Consider the following 21,313-nt stretch of genomic DNA (forward strand, 5'->3'; position numbering starts at 1 on the left):
ACCTGTCAACCAGTGTGCAGGTTGTAGAATGCATTCAAAGTTTCAGCCAGTTCTCAAGTATCAGTTGGCTTTCACTTATTACTCAGGCTGTATGTATTTCTGTGCAAGCATAGTTTCTTATGGAGCCAGAGATATGTGGGGAATTTGTCTCATCCCTTCCATTGTTCTCTTATTTCCATAATCAGTTAAATTTTTGTCTTTTTATTGCTTATCCAGAACCAAGGCCAAGACATCAGACAGCAGAACTGTATAGTGTCCCCATTCCTTCCCAACTGAGTCTGCCACATTTAGCCAGCAAACCCACAGGTTTTCACCCAATCACCGTATAGACAGGCCCCTCTGGCACCAAAACTGTTGATTTTCATAGCCAGTTCCAAGCAGATAACACTAAAGTTCCTATTCACTGAACTGAGGGAGCAGGAGAGGAGAGGATGTGAGCAGCCACAGACAAAGGGGCCACAGACTTGCTATTCTTACCTAAAGCTCCAGCGATTTTTTTTTAGTAATAATGTTTCTCATTTTATCTGTCTTTGGTCAATTTTCAGTACATTGAAATGGCTGTTTGTGATAACTTTGTACAGGTTTATTTTATTGTTGTTGTTGTTGAAAGGAATTCTTGGCCTCTTCTTGCCATCATTACTAGAAGATCTGTCTGCTCCACCTTCTCATCCATAACTAGTGTCAGATGCCAGTAGACTCTTAATTCATAGATTTAGGAAGCTGGAAAATGTGTATAAGAATTGATTCTAAGTTTGTTAAGGAGGAAGAAACATGGTGTTCCAACTTGCAAACCTTATTGATGGGTGCGTTAACCAAAGATTTTGGAATCAGTGTATCTGCCCAAACAGATGGGAGCCTCTCATAGTTTGCTCAGTTGGTTAACTGAAACATGGACTCTGCAGTGGAAAACTTAATAATGTCTGTTTTCTGCAGCCTGTGGTTAAAGATGTAAGATGTTGCAATTGAAGGGCTCCATGATTGCCACAGGAAGAATAAAATCCCAAAGAGTCAAAAACCAAGTGGAGCCATTTACCTGCCAGATGTAAAAAGTATATGTGGTTATCAAAATGAGTAGCAGTAACAATCAGAAGTGTTTACTTACAGAGCCCTTTGAGGCTACCTGATTGATTATGGTGTTCCTAAGTCACAAGGTATTGCTATAAGTCAGAATCAACTCTACAGCACCTAAGAACAGCAAGATTGAATTAGCTTGGAACTTGGATCTGTACAATAGTAATAATAATTTTTAAATATTGTTAGGATGGTGAACATAATCCTGCCATGAGTCACCATAAGGGGTAATTATGGCCCCTCACCCAATTCTCAGACTAGAGCCCTTGAACGAAGGATTCTGTCATTCTGCCCCAATAGGAAGATCACCATTCAGACCCTCCAGGTTTCTGTAAAAAGTCATACTTTTTTCCTCTAGATAAACATTCTTCTGAGAAATGACTACTGAATCACTGCTGGATCCTGGTAAAGGCAGGTCATGGGATGTCTATCACAAATTTGTCTTTTGTCATTCAACAAGACAACTTTATGTTTATAATCCTAGTTCCAGCTCCCGTCATATTTCCACCGGAGAACTGCAGTAGCTTGCTAATGAACCTTGCTCTTCTCTAAGCTATTTTCCACATTTCAGCCGACCTTTTGAAATGCCCATCTGGCTGTGCTATCCACCTCCCTAAAAGTTTTGCTGGCTCCACACTGACCTTAGAACAAGCTTGAGGTGGTGCCAGACACTGCACATTCTCATCCCCACCTCCACTCCCACCTCCTCCAACCTCCCACCGCACATCCACCCCTATACAAGATTTAGCCTTCTTTCAGTTCTTGGATTGAGCTATTATCACTAATCTACCAAATCCTTCATTCATGCTTTTTCCCTCTGCCTTAAATTCTCTTTCCTAATTTCACCTGTTGTTGTTAGGTGTCCATAAAGTTGGTTCCATCTCATAGCAACCTTACATACAACAGAACAAGACACTGCCCAGTCTTGCTCCATCCTCACAATCCTTGTTATGCTTGAGCCCATTGTTTACAGCCACTGTGTCAATCCATCTCCTTGAGGGTCTTCCTGTTTTTCGCTGAACCTCTACTCTACCAAGCATGATATCCTTCTCCAGGGGCTGGTCCCTCCTGATAACATGTCTAAAGTATGTGAGATGAAGCTCACCATCCTTGCTTCCAAGGAGCATTCCAGCTGTGCCTCTTCCAAGACAGGCTTGTTCCTTCTTCTGACAGTCCATGGTATAATCAATATTCTTTGCCAACACCATAATTCAAAGGCATATTCTTTGGTCATCCTTATTCACTGCCCAGCTTTTGCATGCATATGAGGCAATTGAAAATACCATGGCTTGTGTAAGGTGCACCTTAGTCTTTAAAGTGATATCTTTGCTTTTTAACTCTTTAAAGAGGTTTTTTGCAGCAGATTTGGCCAATGCATGTGTTGTTTGATTTCTTGAGTGCAGCTTCTATGGGCATTGATTGTGGATCCAAGTAGAATGAAATCCTTGACAACATCAGTCTTTTCTCCATTTGTCATGGTTTTGCTTATTTTTCCATTTGCTAGGATTTTTGTTTTCTTTATGTTGAGGTGGAATCCATACTAAAGGCTGTGGTCTTTGATCTTCATCAGTAAGTACTTCAAGTCCTTTTCACTTTCAGCAAGCAAGGTTGTGTCATCTGCATATAGCAGGTGGTTAGTGAGTCTCCCTCCAATCCTGATGCCCTGTTCTTATTCATATAGTCCAGATTCTCAGATTATTTGCTCAGCATACAGATTGGATAAGTATGGTGGAAATATATAACCCTGACATACAGTTTCCTGACTTTAGACCAGGCAGTGTCCCCTTGTTCTCTTTGAATGATTGCCTCTTGGTTCATGTACAGGTTCAGCTTGAGCACAATTAAGTGTTCTGGAATTCCCATTCTTGGCAATGTTATCCATAATTCCTTACGATCCACACAGTGGAATGCCTTTCCACAGTCAATAAAACACAGGTAAACATCTTTCTGGTATTCTCTGCTTTCAGCCAAGGTCTATATGACATCAGCAATGATAGCACTCATTCCACATCCTTTTCTGAATCTGGCTTGAACTTCTGGCAGTTCCCTGTTGTTGTACTGCTGCAATCACTTTTGAATGATCTTCACAAAATTTTACTTGTGTGTTATTAATGATATTGTTTCATAATTTCTGCTTTCTGTTGGATCGCTTTTCTTTGGAATAGGCACAAATATGCAACTCTTCCAGTCAGGTGGCCAGGTAGCTGTCCTACAAATTTCTTGACATAGATGAGTAAGCAGCTCCGATGTTGCATTTGTTTGTGGAAACACCTCAACTGGTACTGCATCAGTTCCTGAAGTCTTGTTTTTCATCAATGCCTTCAATGCAGCTTGGACTTCCTCCTTCAGTACCATCATTTCTTCATCATATGCTACCTCATGAAATGACTGAATGTCAACCAATTCTTTTTGATACAGTGACTGTGTATTCTTTCCATCTTCTTTTGATGTTTCCTGTGTCATTCAACTTCATCTAGTTGACCTGTACTTGTTTTAAAGTTCCCAAGTCATACATCATTCATCCTAAAAAAATGTTCAGACTTCCCAGACTAGTACAATGGACTCCTCTCACTTACATGTTCTCATAACACCCAGCATTTTTCCTCATAGCGTTTAATTGTTTGTTTTTTTCCTCTAACAAAATCTTTATTAAGGAGAAGAAAGGGAATAAAAAAAGTTTTAGTGGTTTAATTATGATATCATGGAAAAGAAACATTTAAGAGAAGCTAAGGTTCAGAAAATGTAGATGAATTTCATCATATTATTGTGGAGATAGAGGTCCCTTAGAAGCTGCTTTCTACAGATTCAGCTTCCCTTCCTAACAACTAGTAATCCCCCAAAACATCTTCATATTGAAAATTTAGGCTTTATTCATGTCCACTTCTCCATTTTTTTAAAATAATTTTTATTGTGCTTTAAGTGAAAGTTTACAAATCAAGTCAGTCTCTCGCACATAAACTCATAACTCATATACACCTTACCACATACTCCCACTTACTCTCCCCCTAATGAGTCAGCCCGCTCCCTCCCTCCAGTCTCTCCTTTCCTGACCATTTTTGCCAGTTTCTAACTCCCTCTACCCTCCCTTCTCCCCTCCAGACAGGAGATGCCAACATAGTCTCAAGTGTCCACCTGATGCAAGCAGCTCACTCCTCACCAGCATCTCTCTCCAACCCATTGTCCAGTCCAATCCATGTCCGCTGAGCCTGCTTCGGAAATGGTTCCTGTCCTGGGCCAACAGAAGGTTTGGGGACGATGACTGCCAGGATTCTTCTAGTCTTAGTTAGACCATTAAATCTGTTCTTTTTATGAAAATCTGGGGTCTGCATCCCACTGTTCTGCTCCCTCAGGGGTTCTCTGTTGTGCTCCCTGTCAAGGCAGTCATCAGTTGTGGTCAGACACCATCCAGTTCTTCTGGTCTCAGGATGATGTAGTCTGTAGTTCATGTGGCCCTTTCTGTCCCTTGGGCTCATAATTACCTTGTGACATTGGTGTTCTTCATTCTTCTTTGATCCAGGTGGGCTTAGGCCAATTGATGCATTTTAGATGGCCACTTGTTAGCATTTAAGACCCCAGACGCCACACTTCAAAGTGGGATGCAGAAAGTTTTCTTAATAGAATTTATTTTGCCAATTGACTTAGATGTCCCCTGAAACCATAGTCCCCAAACCCCCGCCCTTGATCCTCTGACCTTCGAAGTATTCAGTTTATTCAGGAAACTTCTTTGCTTTTGGTCCAGTCCAGTTGTGCTGACCTCCCCTGTATTGAGTGTTGTCCTTCTCTTCACCTAAAGTAGTTCTTATCTACTATCTAATCAGTAAATAACCCTCTCCCACCCCCTCCCTCCCTCCTCTTGTAACCACAAAAGAATGTGTTCTTCTCAGTTTAAACTATTTCTCAAGATCTTATAATAGTGGTCTTATACAATATTTGTCCTTTTGCAACTGACTAATTTCACTCAGCGTAATGCCTTCCAGATTCCTCCATGTTATGAAATGTTTCACAGAGTTGTCATTGTTCTTTATTGATGTGTAGTATTCCGTTGTGTGAATATACCATAATTTATTTATCCATTCGTCCGCTGATGGACACCTTGGTTGCTTCTAGATTTTTGCTGTTGTAAACAGAGCTGCAATAAACATGGGTGTGCATATATCTGTTCATGTAAAGGCTCTTATTTCTCTAGGATATATTCCAAGGAGTGGGATTTCTGGATGGTATGGTAGTTCTATTTCTAGCTTTTTAAGGAAACGTCAGATCGATTTCCAAAGTGCTTGTACCATTTTACATTCCCACCAGCAGTGTACAAATGTTCTAATCTCTCCACAGCCTCTCCAATATTTATTATTTTGTGTTTTTTGGATTAATGCCAGCCTTGTTGGAGTGAGGTGGAATCTCATCATTGTTCTAATTTGCATTTCTCTAATGGCTAATGATTGAGAGCATTTTCTCATGTATCTGTTAGCTGCCTGAATATCTTCTTTAGTGAGGTGTGTGTTCATATCCTTTGCCCACTTTTTGATTGGTTTGTTTGTCTTTTTGTGGTTGAGTTTTAACAGAATCATATAGATTTTAGAGATCAGGTGCTGGTCGGAGATGTCATAGCTGAAAATTTTTTCCCAGTCTGTAGGTGGTCTTTTTGTTCTTTTGGTGAAGTCTCTAGATGAGCACAGGTGTTTGAGGTTTAGGAGCTCCCAGTTATCTGTTTTCTCTTTGTCATTTTTAGTAATGTTTTGTATTCTGTTTATGCCTTATATTAGGGCTCCTAACGTTGTCCCTATTTTTTCTTCCATAATCTTTATCGTTTTAGTCTTTATGTTTAGGTCTTTGATCCATTTGGAGTTAGTTTTTGTGCATGGTGTGAGGTATGGGTCCTGTTTCATTTTTTTGCAGATGGATATCCAGTTATGCCAGCACCATTTGTTAAAAAGACTATCTTTTCCCCAGCATTTATTTTTGATTGTAATAATGTATTTATTTGTGAGATCATTTGTTTGAAATGTATCTGGCTATGTAGTCTGTGCATTGCACAAGGATCCCTAAACAATGAAGAGTGAGGGATAAAATCTAGCCCACAGTCCACTTGACAAGCCATACATCATAATATCATGATACAGAGCTGCACCTGTCCATACAAAGGAATGCACTTTTTCTGATTGCGTGAACATACTGTCTGCTGCTCAGCCTTGTGCACATGAGCCACATCCACTCAGAAAAAACTCCTTTATCTATTTGCACAAAGATACCTTGTGGATTCACCACAGCTCTGTATGCCTCTCTCCTTGATAAGTTCTATGAGGAAAATACCATGACTATTTTTGGCATGCATGTATCTGCAATACTCAGCATAGATAGGATAGAAGTAGTATTCATTAATATTTGTTGATTTGGTGAATGAAGGGATAAAAGAATAGACATTCAGTTTGCATGTTTCTCCTGAGTTCATTGGTTTGTCAACAAAACTCATTTCAGTTTCTAAGAAGCAGGTTTCTCCTGTGAGCCAGTAACAAAAAGGAAAGATTTTGGTTCTACTAATTGCCCACGTTCTTAATAAAGCTCCTGGGATAGAGGCTCATACTCTTTCTCTGCTTCCCCTTGTGCCCTGGAGTGAGTCTCAAGAAGCCTCTAGAGTCCCGAAGCAGATTGATCTGCTCTACTTTCAGCAATAAACAGACCAATTCCTGTAATTGGGGTTTCAAAAGATGCCAAATGTGTACGGAGATACTCCTAGGCCAGAGGAGTCAATGCCGTAGGCCTTGCATTGCTCACCACGCTCTAAGCTTCCTTCTGATGCTCAGGAATGCTGACCTTCCAGACTTGGGCTTTCAATTTCTCCCATACAGGCTTTCTGTAGAGAATACTATCTCAGTCTTTTTTTTTTGTTGTTGTTAACTTCAGATATTTATTATTTCAGATGTACCAGATCCTAAGAGAATTTCTCTTATCTCCTTTGCCAAGTTTGCAAGAAGTAAGTGGTTGTTGGTAGAAAAAAGAGAGCGAGAGAGAGAAAAAGGAATTGATTTTACATTTTCTGAGTTTCTTTTTTCATTCTGGTTTCTCAATGACATTCTTGAATATTAGAGTTTCATACCTTCCCCATATCTTGCGTGATGGTTTATTGATACCTGATGCCTGTGAAGTGAAATATAGTATTCTCATAAGTATAATTTTTAAATAATGGAAGAATTCGCTGAAAGTCTTGAAGGAGAGATGGCAAATAAGACAATCTTTATAATCTCAGAGTTGTCATCCACCACTGATCCCCTTGTATCTTTTAAGTTAATAAGGCTGAGGGACAGGCATTTTTCATAAAGCTGTTGTTTTCCTATTCATTAATTTTAACATTTTGCCGAAATATTTATTCAGAAGGGTTTAATTCAGCAGAAGTATATGTGATTTGGAGTCACACATACCTGTATTTCATACCTGGCCTTGCCAATTACTATATATGTGGTGGAAGGCAAGTAATGTGTCTCTCTGAGCTTCAAATTCTCCACCTGTAGAATGGGAGTATTTTATTTCCTTGGAGAATTACAGCTAGACTTTAAAGTATGTGGTCTGTTTAAATAGGTTGGCACATAGTGTGTTATATCCAAATGTTAGTTCCAGCTGTTTAGAGTACAGGGACCAACTTTACTGTCCCAATCAGCTTTTGAGGTTTTTATGCTGTTTTGACTCCTCTTATTTACTATGTTCAATCCTAGGTACAGTTCCCTACCCTGCCCCTACTCAGCAATGTGACTGTGATGTGGGGGCATCCAGACAACCATTTCTAGAAAAGTGTGCTCTTGGCATAATCCGTGTGCATGTGTGTCTGTGTCTGTGAGAAAGAGAGAGATTGAGAGAGTCAGAGAAGTGAATGGATGTGAATTAGACTGGGCCTGGGAATTCTAGACAGGTAAATGCTCTAGACATACAGGAGAGGAAAATAAACAAAAAAGACCATTTATCTCTGTGCCCCACCCTCCTACCAGACGTAAATATCTATGTTAGGAACTAAGAAGAAATTGGGTGCCACTTACCAAGTCCATGCTCCTGCCTCCTCACAGAGATACCAAAATCAACTCAGAACAAGACACACTGATTTCTTCTTTTTAAATATTGTCCTAAAGAAGGTTCATCAACTTCTGAGTATCAGTGTAACATGGATCAGTATCTCAACTGAGAAAGCAAGAATCTCTTCCTCCAAAATTGAGATCTTTCAAGAGCAGAGGACTCAGGATACAAGGTAAAGAGGGCTGGGTTCTGGGGTTAGTTCTGCTATGAACTAACTGTGTGATATTAGGCAACTGTTTTATCCTTTTTGGAATTAAGTTTCCTCACGTTTCCATCACATAGTTATTTTTTAGTAGTCAATATATTATTACTTTGAAGAGTAAAGGAAACTGTAAAATGCAAAAGATTCATATATGTTTTGGGCCATTATTTTAGAAAAAAGAGCTGTTCACCAAAACTCAGATTGAGGATTTGAATACTAACTCAAGTTTAATGATCTATGCTCTTTCTTAATGATGTGTCGATGTTAAGCTCATCCACCCATGTTTTCCTATATTGTTCTTGCAAGTCTTTTCTCTCTGGCAGCCTCTCAATGTCTTGAGCTCTGGAGATTCTATCATTTCCCATATTGCCGTGTTTCTGTCTCTCTTCTGCCTGGGTGCCTGGGTGTTTCATAATTTCCATTTACCTGCAATGGCCCAAAAGGCAAAGACCATTCTCTGTACCTTTCTTTCCCTATAGCTCTTGGTCTAGGTTCTTGCTCGAATCTTTTGTCTCGGTTTCTATGTGCCCAAGACAGTGCATCTGTGAATACCTGGCAGAGATGTGAGTCTCCTCCTTCAAATTAGAGCAACTTCAAGGGAACTTCTTTATGTATCAGTTTATTTGACACATATTTATTGAAAGACTAAGATTGGCCTAGGCTCTGGGAATGTGGAAATGAGTAGGTATGATCTTTGTCTTCACAAAGCTTACAATCTAGTTGAACAGTCAGATAAACAGATAATTACGACTGAATGTAGCAAGTGCTATCATACAAAAATGAATGAAATGCCACGAGAGCCAAGAGAGGAGGGATACCTAGGTAGAAAGATATTGGTGAAAAGAGTGTCAGGGGATGCTTTAAAAAAATCTGAATTTGAATGTGCTTCTTAAAATATAACCCTCCACTGAATAAGTAATGGATATTTGTCATGGACACTTAGGAAAATTCAGGGAACAGTAGAAATTTATCCATAATTATACCATGCAGAGTCATGTGCATGATTTCCATTTAGTCTTTTATCTATGCCCATTTTTATATAGTTGAGGTCATTCTGTCTATACTATTTCATAGTTTTCTTTTTTTTTTACTTACTATTTTTCATTGAATTATAAAATTTTCATATACATCATTTTAAAGGGCAGCATAATATATAAGGTTAAAACACTATTGTACTAATTTCTGCTTAAAAATGTCAGGTGTCTTCATTTATATATCCTCATAGCCTTTTTTTCTATGCCATATATTTAAATTTATGTGGATATATATTTTTGTCTTCCATACTATGTTGCGATCATATGACCCTTACTCTTTTTTTTCCCCATTTAACGATATCATGAATGCTTTTTTTAGGTGTGTAATATCAAATATTTTATTTTAAAATATGGTATACATTAAAAAGCATATATAAAACATAAACATACATTTAAAAAAAAATAACAACACAAACAGCTAGGTGTCTTCTACCCAGGCTAAGAAATAGAACATTACCATATATCTAGAAGCCTCATACCTGCCCCTTTCAAATGCCTTTCCCTCCACTGCATGCCAAGTAGCCACTACTATGAATTTCAGGTTAAATCATTTCTTTTTTTTTTAATAAACTTCCCCTAAGCAAAACCATTATTTATTCTTGCTTTGTTTTAAACGTTAAATAAATGGAACATACATGTTTGTGTATACACATACATGCATGTGATTTGCCTCTATTATTTAGCATTTTGATTTTGAGATTCATCCACATTGATCCACGAAAATATAATTCCCTAATGATCTTTATGGAAACCCTGGCGGCATAGTGGTTAAGTGCTACAGCTGGTAACCAAGAGGTCAGCAGTTTGAATCTACCAGGCACTCCTTGGAAACTCTATGGGGCAGTTCTACTCTGTCCTATAGGGTTGCTATGAGTTGGAATTGACTCGATGGCACCGGGTTTGGTTTTTGGTTTTTGGCATAATTGTACTAAGTTGATCTCTTTTTTAATTTTAAAAACCATTAAATACTCTGGATACTAGCATTTTGTCAGCTATCTTTCTTGCAAATATATTTCCCCTGTTCCTGCCTTGTGTGTGTGTGTGTGCGTGTGTGCATGATTTATTTTGAAAACTAGAAGTTGATTTTTTTGTGATAAAATGTTTCACTCTTTTCTTTTATGTTTGATATCTTGTTTAATAAATCTTTTGCTACCACAAGTTTTAAAAACATTCTCATGCCTTGTCTTCTAACCATTTCCTAGGGTTTTCTGATTGTTTGATTTGAGGTTTTTAATCCATTTGAAATCGATTTTTTTATGGTACAAGCTAGTCTAATTTTATTTTTTTCCCCTGTGGATAGCCAACTATTTGAGGGCCATTAATTTACAAATCTGTGCTGTATCCACCATTATGAAATGCAACTTGAAGTTATCAAGTCAACAAACATTCAAAAACAATCCATTTGGGATTCTGATGGAATTGCATTGAAACCAGAGATCAATTTCAGGTTAATTGGAATCTTCATAATATTAGAACTCTAACTCATAAGCATGAGTATATCTTCCCATTTATTTCTGTCTTCTTTAGTAGTCTTCATTGAAGTTTTGTAATTTTCTTTATATAGTTCTTATTCCTAGGTATTTTTTATATTTCAAAGCTATTATAAAGATAATCTCTTTAAATTTCATTTGCTATCGGCTTGTTGAAGTAAAAAAATGTAAAGAATTTTTATATAAAAATTTTATTCCAGAAATCTTGTGAAACTCTCTTAATAATTCTAATAATTTATCTGTTGTTTCTTTTGGATTTTTATGTAGACAATCAGATCATCTGCAATGAATGTCAGTTTTATTTCTCCCTTTTCAATCCTTGTATCTTTAATTTATTTTTCTTACCTTACTGGGCTGGCTATAATATTCAATACAATGTTGAAGAGAAGTGGATAAAGCAACCGTCCTTATCTTCTTCCTAATCTTAAAGAGAATCCTTCAGTATCTCAACACTAAGCATGATGTTTGCTATAGAATTGCTATACACATGCCTTATCTGCTTAAAGAAAATCTATTCCTGGTTACTAAGGCTACCATACTTCTTATAAGTAAGTAGATACTGAATTTTAAAAATGCTTTTTTGCAGCTATTGGAATGATCATACAATTTTTTTCCCCCTTTAAATGGTTTATTTAAGGAAACATGTAATTGGACTATTACAATGTTAACCAAACTTTGCATTCTGAAACAAAACCAACTTGGTCATGCATTGATTTTATCTTTTTGTGACACTTTTTAATTTAATCACACTCTAGTGAGAATGTGGTCTATGTGATACCAATCCTAAAAAAATTTTTTAAACCTACTTTATGGGCCATCGGTGGTCACTTTTATAAAATGACCCAGGTGCACTTGGAAAGAATATTTTATACCAAACTTTTAAATGATGTTGCTAAAGATAAATAAAGATGCTGTATCTTTATTTTCAATCAAAGGACCTAGTCTGCCTGGAAAAGGAGGTTGATTTGTGAAGTTTTGAACTGAGTCTTTGCTGTGTCACACCTTGGCTCTGTGCAGTGTGCCTGTCAGAGATCTGGTGCCAATAGATACTGTTGACCTTCTCTTTATCTTTCAGACTTGGGGAACTCAATGAAGACAGCCAACCACACAGAGGTAAGAGAGTTTGTTTTCCAAGGTTTCTCCAATTTCCAAGAACATCAGCTTACACTCTTTGTGGTGTTCCTCACCCTGTACATGCTGACGCTGGCAGGCAATGTCATCATTGTGACCATTATCCGTATTGACCATCACCTCCACACCCCCATGTACTTCTTCCTAAGTGTCCTCTCCACTTCAGAGACTTTCTACTCCCTGGTCATTATCCCCCGCATGCTTTCCAGCCTTGCATGTTTGAGCCAATCCATCTCTCTGGAGGGCTGTGGGACTCAGCTCTTTTTTTTCCTCGGCTTTGCCATCACCAACTGCCTCCTGCTAGCAGTAATGGGGTACGATCATTACGTGGCCATCTGCAACCCTCTTCGTTACTCAATCATCATGAATTGGAGGGTCTGTGCCATGCTGTCATCCTTGGTCTGTGCCACAGGGTTCTCCCTTTCACTGGTTCAGGCGGTGGCCATTTTCAGACTGCCCTTTTGTGACTCACTGATTGAACATTTCTTCTGCGATGTTCGACCCGTGCTGGACGTGGCTTGTGCTACTCCAATCATCAATGATATCCTGACCTTAATTATCAGCCTACTGGCCATCACTGTCCCTGCCACCTTCCTCTTCATCTCTTACATCCTCATTATTTCCACCATTCTCAAGATTGCCTCAGCCGAAGGCCGGAAGAAGACTTTCGCCACCTGTGCCTCCCACCTCACTGTGGTCATTATCCACTATGGCTGTGCCTCCATTGCTTACTTCAAGCCCAAATCGGAGAACACAAAAGATCAGAATCAGTTAATCGCAGTGACCTACACTGTCATAACTCCCCTATTGAATCCTGTTGTGTACAGTTTGAGAAATAAAGAAGTCCAGGACTCACTGCACAGAGTGATGGGCCGGAAATCACTTTCCTAAGATAAGAAATTCTACCCAAACAGTTTTGTTTGTCTTCCAGATGGAAGTTTATTGGTCAAGTCATAGATCCAGGGTTTCAAATGATTTTTTAAATCTCATACATCACAACCAGGGCCAGGGTAAAAATGAAGCTAGAGGTTAGCCACGAGTAACTGATTCTTGCTTCCTCAGTTCCTTTGTTCATATAATAAAACTAGAAGTTACTCCACCAACCTGTAAACAGATACTTACTGGCTGTTTTCAGGTAATGATTATAAGTTCAAAGTGTGATCCAGTGTTAATCTCATGCTTAAATATAAAGTAGCCAGTCCACTTTGCTGAAGTAAAAACCACAGTAAAATCACTGCTCAGCTGAATCATCTGTTAATCTAAATTGGACGCTTGGACAAGGGATTATTTAAAAAGCTATTATGAAGAAACTAATTGCCTCATGTTGTAATTAGATAAGCAAAACAAAAATATGGATTTGCAATGGGCTTAAAACATTTTAGAGTAGATATTTTCAAGCAGCCCACTGCAAGTATTCCTTCATCCATGTGCAGGGCTTCAAAAGAAAAGGGAAATGGGAGGAGGTTGTTGTTGTGGTTAGGTACCCTCAGGTCGGTTCCGGCTCATACGTACAACAGAATGAAACACTGCCTGGTCCTATGCCATCCTCATGGTCTCTGTTTTGCTTGACCCCGTTGTTGCAGTCACTATGTCAGTTCATCTCCTTGAGGGTCTTCCTCTTTTTTGCTGTCCCTTCTCTAGGGACTGGTCCCTCCTAATAACATGACCAAAGTATATGATAAGAAGTGTTGCCATCCTTGCTTCTAAGGAGGATTCTGGCTGTACTTCTTCCAAGACAGATTTGTTCGTTCTTTTGGCAGTCCATGGTATATTTAATATTTTTGGCCAACATAATAATTCAAAGGCATCAATTTCTTCTTTGGTCTTCCTTATTCATTACCCAGCTTTCACATGCATAAGAGGCAATTAAAAACAGTATGCCTTGGGTCAGGCTCACCTTAGTGTTCAAGGTGATATCTTTGCTTTTTGACACTTTAAAGAGGTCTTTTGCAGCAGATTTGCCCAGTGCAGTGTGTTGTTTGGCTTCTTGACTGCTGCTTCCATGGGTGTTGGTTGCGGATCCAAGTAAAATGAAACCCTTGACAATTTCAATCTTTTCTCCATTTGTCATGATGTTGTTTATTGGTTCAGTTGTGAGGATTTTTTTCTTTATGTTGAGGTGTAATCCATACTGAAGGCTGTAGTCTTTGATCTTCATCAGTAAGTGCTTCAAGTCCTCTTCTCTTTCAGCAAAGTTGTGTCATCTGCATAATACAGGTTGTTAATGAGTTTTCCTCTAATCCTGATGCCAAATGGAAGGAGGAGTTGTGTAGAAAAGACTTCTTGCCAGAAAGAAATAGCTGTGGGACTCTGGCTACGAGAACAGAGTTCACAGAGCAGCCAGGATGCTTCTGGGTAGTGATAGGCTGCATAAAAGAGGCCATGTGAAGCTGAAAGAAATGCCCCCCTCATGGACAGGATAAATAACAGGGTCAGAGGAAAAGGACACTGTTCAAAAAGCTGATTATTGAAAAAAAAGGGTATGAAATTGATTAAGAACTAACAAAAATTAGGAGCAGATCCAAATTTGAGCTTCCAGTGTTAAGATAGGAAGGAAAGGGGAAGGCAGAAGGACAAAGGGAAGGTCAGGAGGAGCAAAAAGGAATTTAGACAAGGTCCTTCTATTTGGTTCCTCTCCCTCCCTTTGTAAGTCGGGTCACAATGGAAAAGAAAGAGAATTAAACGGAAATATGAAAGAGTCAATAACTTTCTGATAAATTAGGGGATCAAATTACTCCTGAAAAGTTGAGAAAAGTTCTCAGTAAGGAATTTTGACATGAAAACTTACATGAAATTGAAGCAACTGAGTTAGAAATGGAACAATAAAAGACTATTTATTGTTCCTCATCTCAAAAAAAAAAAAAAAGAATCAAGGTAAAATTTAGGCTTAATTTGTGAGACAAAATAGATGTTGAATAAAATTATAATGACTAATAGTTGTAGTTACTGAGGAAATCAAAGCCACTCTACTGAGATATTTGTAAAAATATGCAGAGTAAATAAGTGAATACATGGTATTTTCATTGTAAAGTAGTTTTAAATGGGAAAATGTCAAATGTATAAAGCAATTATAAATTTTATAGGCTATGTATGCAGGTTCATAAAATCTAGCTTAAGAAAAATCTGCAATTCAATTTACTTTCTAATTCCGAGCTCCCAATTTGCCTGATGGAGAGTCATCTAGTCTTTTTCATGTAAATGTAGGGAATTTAGCAACTAATAACTCATTTTATTAGTAAACACAATGAAATTCGAGGGTTTGCTCTCCCCATTTCTCCCCATTATCCTTAGAGGTGCATCAAGTTCAAGGAGAAATAGGAACCTGATCCATGATCACTTCTACCTTCCCATGCTGGATTCTATGGAGATACATGACCTCTCATTGGCCATCTTTACTGGCATCCAAAAAGATGACTCTAGTCCTGCCATGTTCTTTAATCAGTGGGATCCTTGCACTTTGTATCTTCCTTGAGACCACTCTAGGTCCACTGGCTCTCTCTCAGTCACGTTTTGAAGGCACCTGGACATTCAGCTGCAGCCTTAACCCTATAATAGAGTATACAAGACTTATCGAATTGTCCTCAAAGCATCCACCTGGTTACCTCACTCACTCATTTCTGCCCTATTACTTGGGCATCATTCTGGATTCATGACTTCTGTAAGAAGCCATAGTCTCTCTGGAAAGTAAGGGACAGACCCCCTTCTGCTTTCATCAGCTTCTTACAGAAGAGCATAGCTAGGGAGGGGCAAAAGTACAGGTCCCTTCCTTAAGGGGTTTATAAATCACTGACAACAAACTCCAGTGCTCCCATCTCCAGACCCTGTCTTTCCAACACAGCTGGGTGTCTTTATTTTATTTTGGCAAAAAACCCTGCACACACAAAGTACTTTGTTTCTAGGCTTTTGATGTTCAAAACCATTCTTTGTAAATAAAAGAGGCTCTTTTCTCCAGAAAAGTTTGCTATAGTTAGGAATGGCAAATATTTCAGTTTTTAGAAATTTGTTTGACATACTTTTTTCCTGGATTCTTTTGGGTTTATCCTTCCCTGGGGCAAATGAATGCCTCAGAAACAATGAGGAGTAACAACAATTTTGAAAAAGAAAGGATGCCTTGTGATCTCATAACATTATCCTACAATATTTCTTCCTATGGTGTATCTTTGAGGAAATTCAAAGAGCCCGTACATGTCATTTGGGGGCTCCTTCTCCACGAAAAACCCTGTGCTATAAATTGACTTCCTCAAAATAGAAAATTCCATACAAAAAAATATGGCTTTTCAATAGTAGGTAAGTCTCCATAAAGGATGGAGTTTTCACCTCTCATTATGTCTACCAGCAGCATGTCCCTGCTACATCCTGGGTGAAGATTTGACTTCCTCCTAGGGGGGCTGTTTTCCTTCTTTCACAAGCCCAGCTCTTCAGAAAAGAGTGGCTACAACAGGCATTGGCTAGGCCAGGATTCTAATGGGCATTGAGTAAAGACTGAAAAGGGCTTAGCAAAGGTCTTTACTAAAAGGAGCAAGTGGTGTGTGTGAGTCTCCAACCTGCACCTCTATCCCTGGTTATACCCAAACTGCTTACTGACCACTACAAGACCACTTGCAAAGGAAGTTAATAGATGTGCTATTTGGCAACTTGTTCCTTTGCGTTGCTGGCCTGGATCTGTGCATTTGTCATGTCCTCATCTTCTCCAAGAAAAGGCTTAGTTTAGAAACACCAAACACAAGATAGACACATTTAAGGTCACCTGTCCCTTACTTAAGGAGCCCTGGTACCACAATGGTTAAGCGCTCATCTGCTAGCCAAAAAAGTTTGGCAGTTTGAACCCACCAGCTACTCCACACAAGCAAAATGCAGTGGCAGTCTGATTATGTAAACATTTACCACCTTGGAAACCCCATGGGGAGCTCTACTCTGTCCTATAGGGTTGCTATGAGTCAGAATCAACTGAATGGCAATGGATTTGAGTTTATTTTTTAGGTTTTTTTTTTTTTGGTTTTGGTCCCTTGCCTGCTTAAGCACTCAATTACTAACCAAAAGTTGGCTGTTTGAACCCACCTGCAGGCATCTCAAAAGACAGGCCTGGCGATCTGCTTCAGAAAAATCATAGCATTAAAAGCCCTATGGAGAGAGGCGGGGCCAAGATGGCGGACTAGGTAGACGCTACCTCGGATCCCTCTTGCAACAAAGACTCGGAAAAACAAGTGAATCCATCACATACATAACAATCTACGAACGCTGAACAACAAACACAGATTTAGAGATGGAAAACGAACAAATACGGGGAAGCAGAGACTGTTTTCGGAGCCTGGAGCCAGCGTCCCAGTCAGCGGAATTTCTGGAAAAACAAGTTTCCCAGTGATGGCTCGGAGACAGCAGTCCATATCAAACCACATAAAGAAGCAGACCATGACAGCTTCTCCAACCCCCCAAACAAAAGAATCAAAATCTTTCCCAAATGAAGATACAATCCTGGAATTATCAGATACAGAATATAAAAAACTAATTTACAGAATGCTTCAAGACATCAGAAACGAAATAAGGCAAACTGCAGAAAAAGCCAAGGAACACACTGATAAAACAGTTGAAGAACTCAAAAAGATTATTCAAGAACATAGTGGAAAAATTAATAAGTTGCAAGAATCCATAGAGAGACAGCATGTAGAAATCCAAAAGATTAACAATAAAATTACAGAATTAGACAATGCAATAGGAAGTCAGAGGAGCAGACTCGAGCAATTAGAATGCAGACTGGGAAATCTGGAGGACCAGGGAATTAACACCAACATAACTGAAAAAAAATCAGATAAAAGAATTTAAAAAAATGAAGAAACCCTAAGATAACTTGCGTGTGATTGGAGTCCCAGAACAGGGAGGGAGGACAGAAAACACAGAGAAAATAGTTGAAGATCTCCTGACAGAAAACTTCCCTGACATCATGAAAGATGAAAGGATATCTATCCAAGATGCTCATCGAACCCCATTTAAGATTGATCCAAAAAGAAAAACGCCAAGACATATTATCATCAGACTTGCCAAAAACAAAGATAAAGAGAAAATTTTAAAAACAGCCAGGGAGAAAAGAAAGGTCACCTTCAAGGGAGAATCAATAAGTTCAGACTACTCAGCAGAAACCATGCAGGCAAGAAGGGAATGGGACGACATATACAGAGCACTGAAGGAGAAAAACTGCCAGCCAAGGATAATATATCCAGCAAAACTCTCTCTGAAATATGAAGGAGAAATTAAGATATTTACAGATAAACACAAGTTTAGAGAATTTGCAAAAACCAAACCAAAGCTACAAGAAATACTAAAGGATATTGTTTGGTCAGAAAACCAATAATATCAGATACCAGCACAACACGAGGTCACAAAACAGAACATCCTAATATCAACTCAAACAGGGAAATCACAAAAACAAATTAAGATTAATTAAAAAAAAATGCTCACAACAGGGAATCACTGAAGTCAAAATGTAAAAGATCACAATAATCAAAAAGAGGGACTAAATACAGGTGGCATAGAACTGCCATATGGAGAGTGATACAAGGCGATATAGAACATTACAAGTTAGGTTTTTACTTAGAAAAATAGGGGTAAATATTAAGGTAACCACAAAGAGGTATAACAACTCCATAACTCAAGATAAAAGCCAAGAAAAACGTAACGACTCAACAAACATAAAGTCAAACACCACGAAAATGAGGATCTCACAATTTACTAAGAAAAACGTCTCAGCACTAAAAAGTATGTGGAAAAATGAAATTGTCAACAACACACATCAAAAGGCATCAAAATGACAACACTAAACACTTATTTATGTATAATTACGCTAAATGTAAATGGACTAAATGCACCAATAAAGAGACAGAGAGTCTCGGACTGGGTAAAGAAACACGATCCGTCTATATGCTGTCTACAAGAGACACACCTTAGACTTAGAGACAAAAACAAACTAAAACTCAAAGGATGGAAAAAAATATATCAAGCAAACAACAAGCAAAAAAGAAGAGGAGTAGCAATATTAATTTCTGACAAAATAGACTTTAGACCTAAATCCACCACAAAGGATAAAGAAGAACACTACATAATGATAAAAGGGACAATTGATCAGGAAGACATAACCATATTAAATATTTATGCACCCAATGACAGGGCTGCAAGATACATAAATCAAATTTTAACAGAACTGAAAAGTGAGATAGACACCTCCACAATTATAGTAGGAGACTTCAACACACCACTTTCGGAGAAGGACAGGACATCCAGTAAGAAGCTCAATAGAGACACGGAAGACCTAATTACAACGATCAACCAGCTTGACCTCATTGACTTATACAGAACTCTCCACCCAACTGCTACAAACTATACTTTTTTTTCTAGTGCACATGGAACATTCTCTAGAATAGACCACATATTAGGTCATAAAACAAACCTTTGCAGAGTCCAAAACATCGAAATATTACAAAGCATCTTCTCAGACCACAAGGCAATAAAACTAGAAATCAATAACAGAAAAACTAGGGAAAAGAAATCAAATACTTGGAAAATGAACAATACCCTCCTGAAAAAAGACTGGGTTATAGAAGACATCAAGGAGGGAATAAGGAAATTCATAGAATGCAACGAGAATGAAAATACTTCCTATCAAAACCTCTGGGACACAGCAAAAGCAGTGCTCAGAGGCCAATTTATATCGATAAATGCACACATATGAAAAGAAGAAAGAGCCAAAATCAGAGAACTGTCCCTACAACTTGAACAAATAGAAAGTGAGCAACAAAAGAATCCATCAGGCACCAGAAGAAAACAAATAATAAAAATTAGAGCTGAACTAAATGAATTAGAGAACAGAAAAACAATTGAAAGAATTAACAAAGCCAAAAGCTGGTTCTTTGAAAAAATTAACAAAATTGATAAACCATTGGCTAGACTAACTAAAGAAATACAGGAAAGGAAAAAAATAACCCGAATAAGCAACAAAAAGGACCACATCACAACAGAATCAAGTGAAATTAAAAGAATCATATCAGAGTATTATGAAAAATTGTACTCTAACAAATTTGCAAACCTAGAAGAAATGGATGAATTCCTGGAAAAACACTACCTACCTAAACTAACACATTCAGAAGTAGAACAACTAAATAGACCCATAACAAAAAAAGAGATTGAAACGGTAATCAAAAAACTCCCAACAAAAAAAAGCCCTGGCCCAAACGGCTTCACTGCAGAGTTCTACCAAACTTTCAGAGAAGAGTTAACACCACTACTACTAAAGGTATTTCAAAGCATAAAAAATGACAGAATACTATCCAACTCATTCAATGAAGCCACCATCTCCCTGATCCCAAAATCAGGTAAAAAAAAAAAAAAAAAAAGACAATACAAAAAAAGAAAATTACAGACCTATATCCCTCATGAACATAGATGCAAAAATCCTCAACAAAATTGTAGCTGATAGAATTCAACAACATATCAAAAAAATAATTCACCACGATCATGTGGGATTTATACCAGGTATGCAAGGCTGGTTTAATATCAGAAAAACCATTAATGTAATCCATCACATAAATAAAACAAAAGACAAAAACCACATGATCTTATCAATTGATGCAGAAAAGGCATTTGACAAAGTCCAATACCCTTTTATGATAAAAACTCTCAGCAAAATAGGAATTGAAGGAAAATTCCTCAACATAATAAAGGACATCTATGCAAAGCCAACAGCCAATGCAAAGCCAACAGCCAACATAATTCTAAATGGAGAGAGCCTGAAAGCATTTCCCTTGAGAACGGGAACCAGACAAGGATGCCCTTTATCACCGCTCTTATTCAACATCGTGCTAGAAGTCCTAGCGAGGGCAATTAGGCTAGACAAAGAAATAAAGGGCATCCAGACTGGCAAGGAGGAAGTAAAATTATCTCTATTTGCAGATGACATGATCTTATACACAGAAAACCCTAAGGAATCCTCCAGAAAACTACTGAAACTAATAGAAGAGTTTGGCAGAGTCTCAGGTTATAAGATAAACATACAAAAATCACTTGGATTCCTCTACATCAACAAAAAGAACACCGAAGAGGAAATAACCAAATCAATACCATTCACAGTAGCCCCCAAGAAGATAAAATACTTAGGAATAAATCTTACCAAGGATGTAAAAGACCTATACAAAGAAAACTACAAAGCTCTACTACAAGAAATTCAAAAGGACATACTTAAGTGGAAAAACATACCTTGCTCATGGATAGGAAGACTTAACATAGTAAAAATGTCTATTCTACCAAAAGCCATCTATACATACAATGCACTTCCGATCCAAATT

General features: G+C 38.2%; 1 protein-coding gene across 1 annotated transcript in view; it reads left to right on the forward strand.

Annotated features, from left to right (window-relative positions):
• Positions 1–11,731: 11,731 nt before the first annotated feature.
• Positions 11,732–21,313, forward strand: part of LOC100671483 (olfactory receptor 10J1-like) — a 31,597-nt gene continuing 22,015 nt past the window's right edge. The window contains exon 1 of the mRNA XM_064283181.1: positions 11,732–12,447. Within this exon, the coding sequence (XP_064139251.1) occupies positions 11,943–12,447 (505 nt within the window). The 5' untranslated portion in view covers positions 11,732–11,942. The remainder of the gene's footprint in view (positions 12,448–21,313) is intronic.

The sequence above is a fragment of the Loxodonta africana genome, chromosome 3, assembly GCF_030014295.1.
Source record: "Loxodonta africana isolate mLoxAfr1 chromosome 3, mLoxAfr1.hap2, whole genome shotgun sequence".
In the NCBI taxonomy this organism is placed as follows: Eukaryota; Metazoa; Chordata; class Mammalia; order Proboscidea; family Elephantidae; genus Loxodonta; species Loxodonta africana.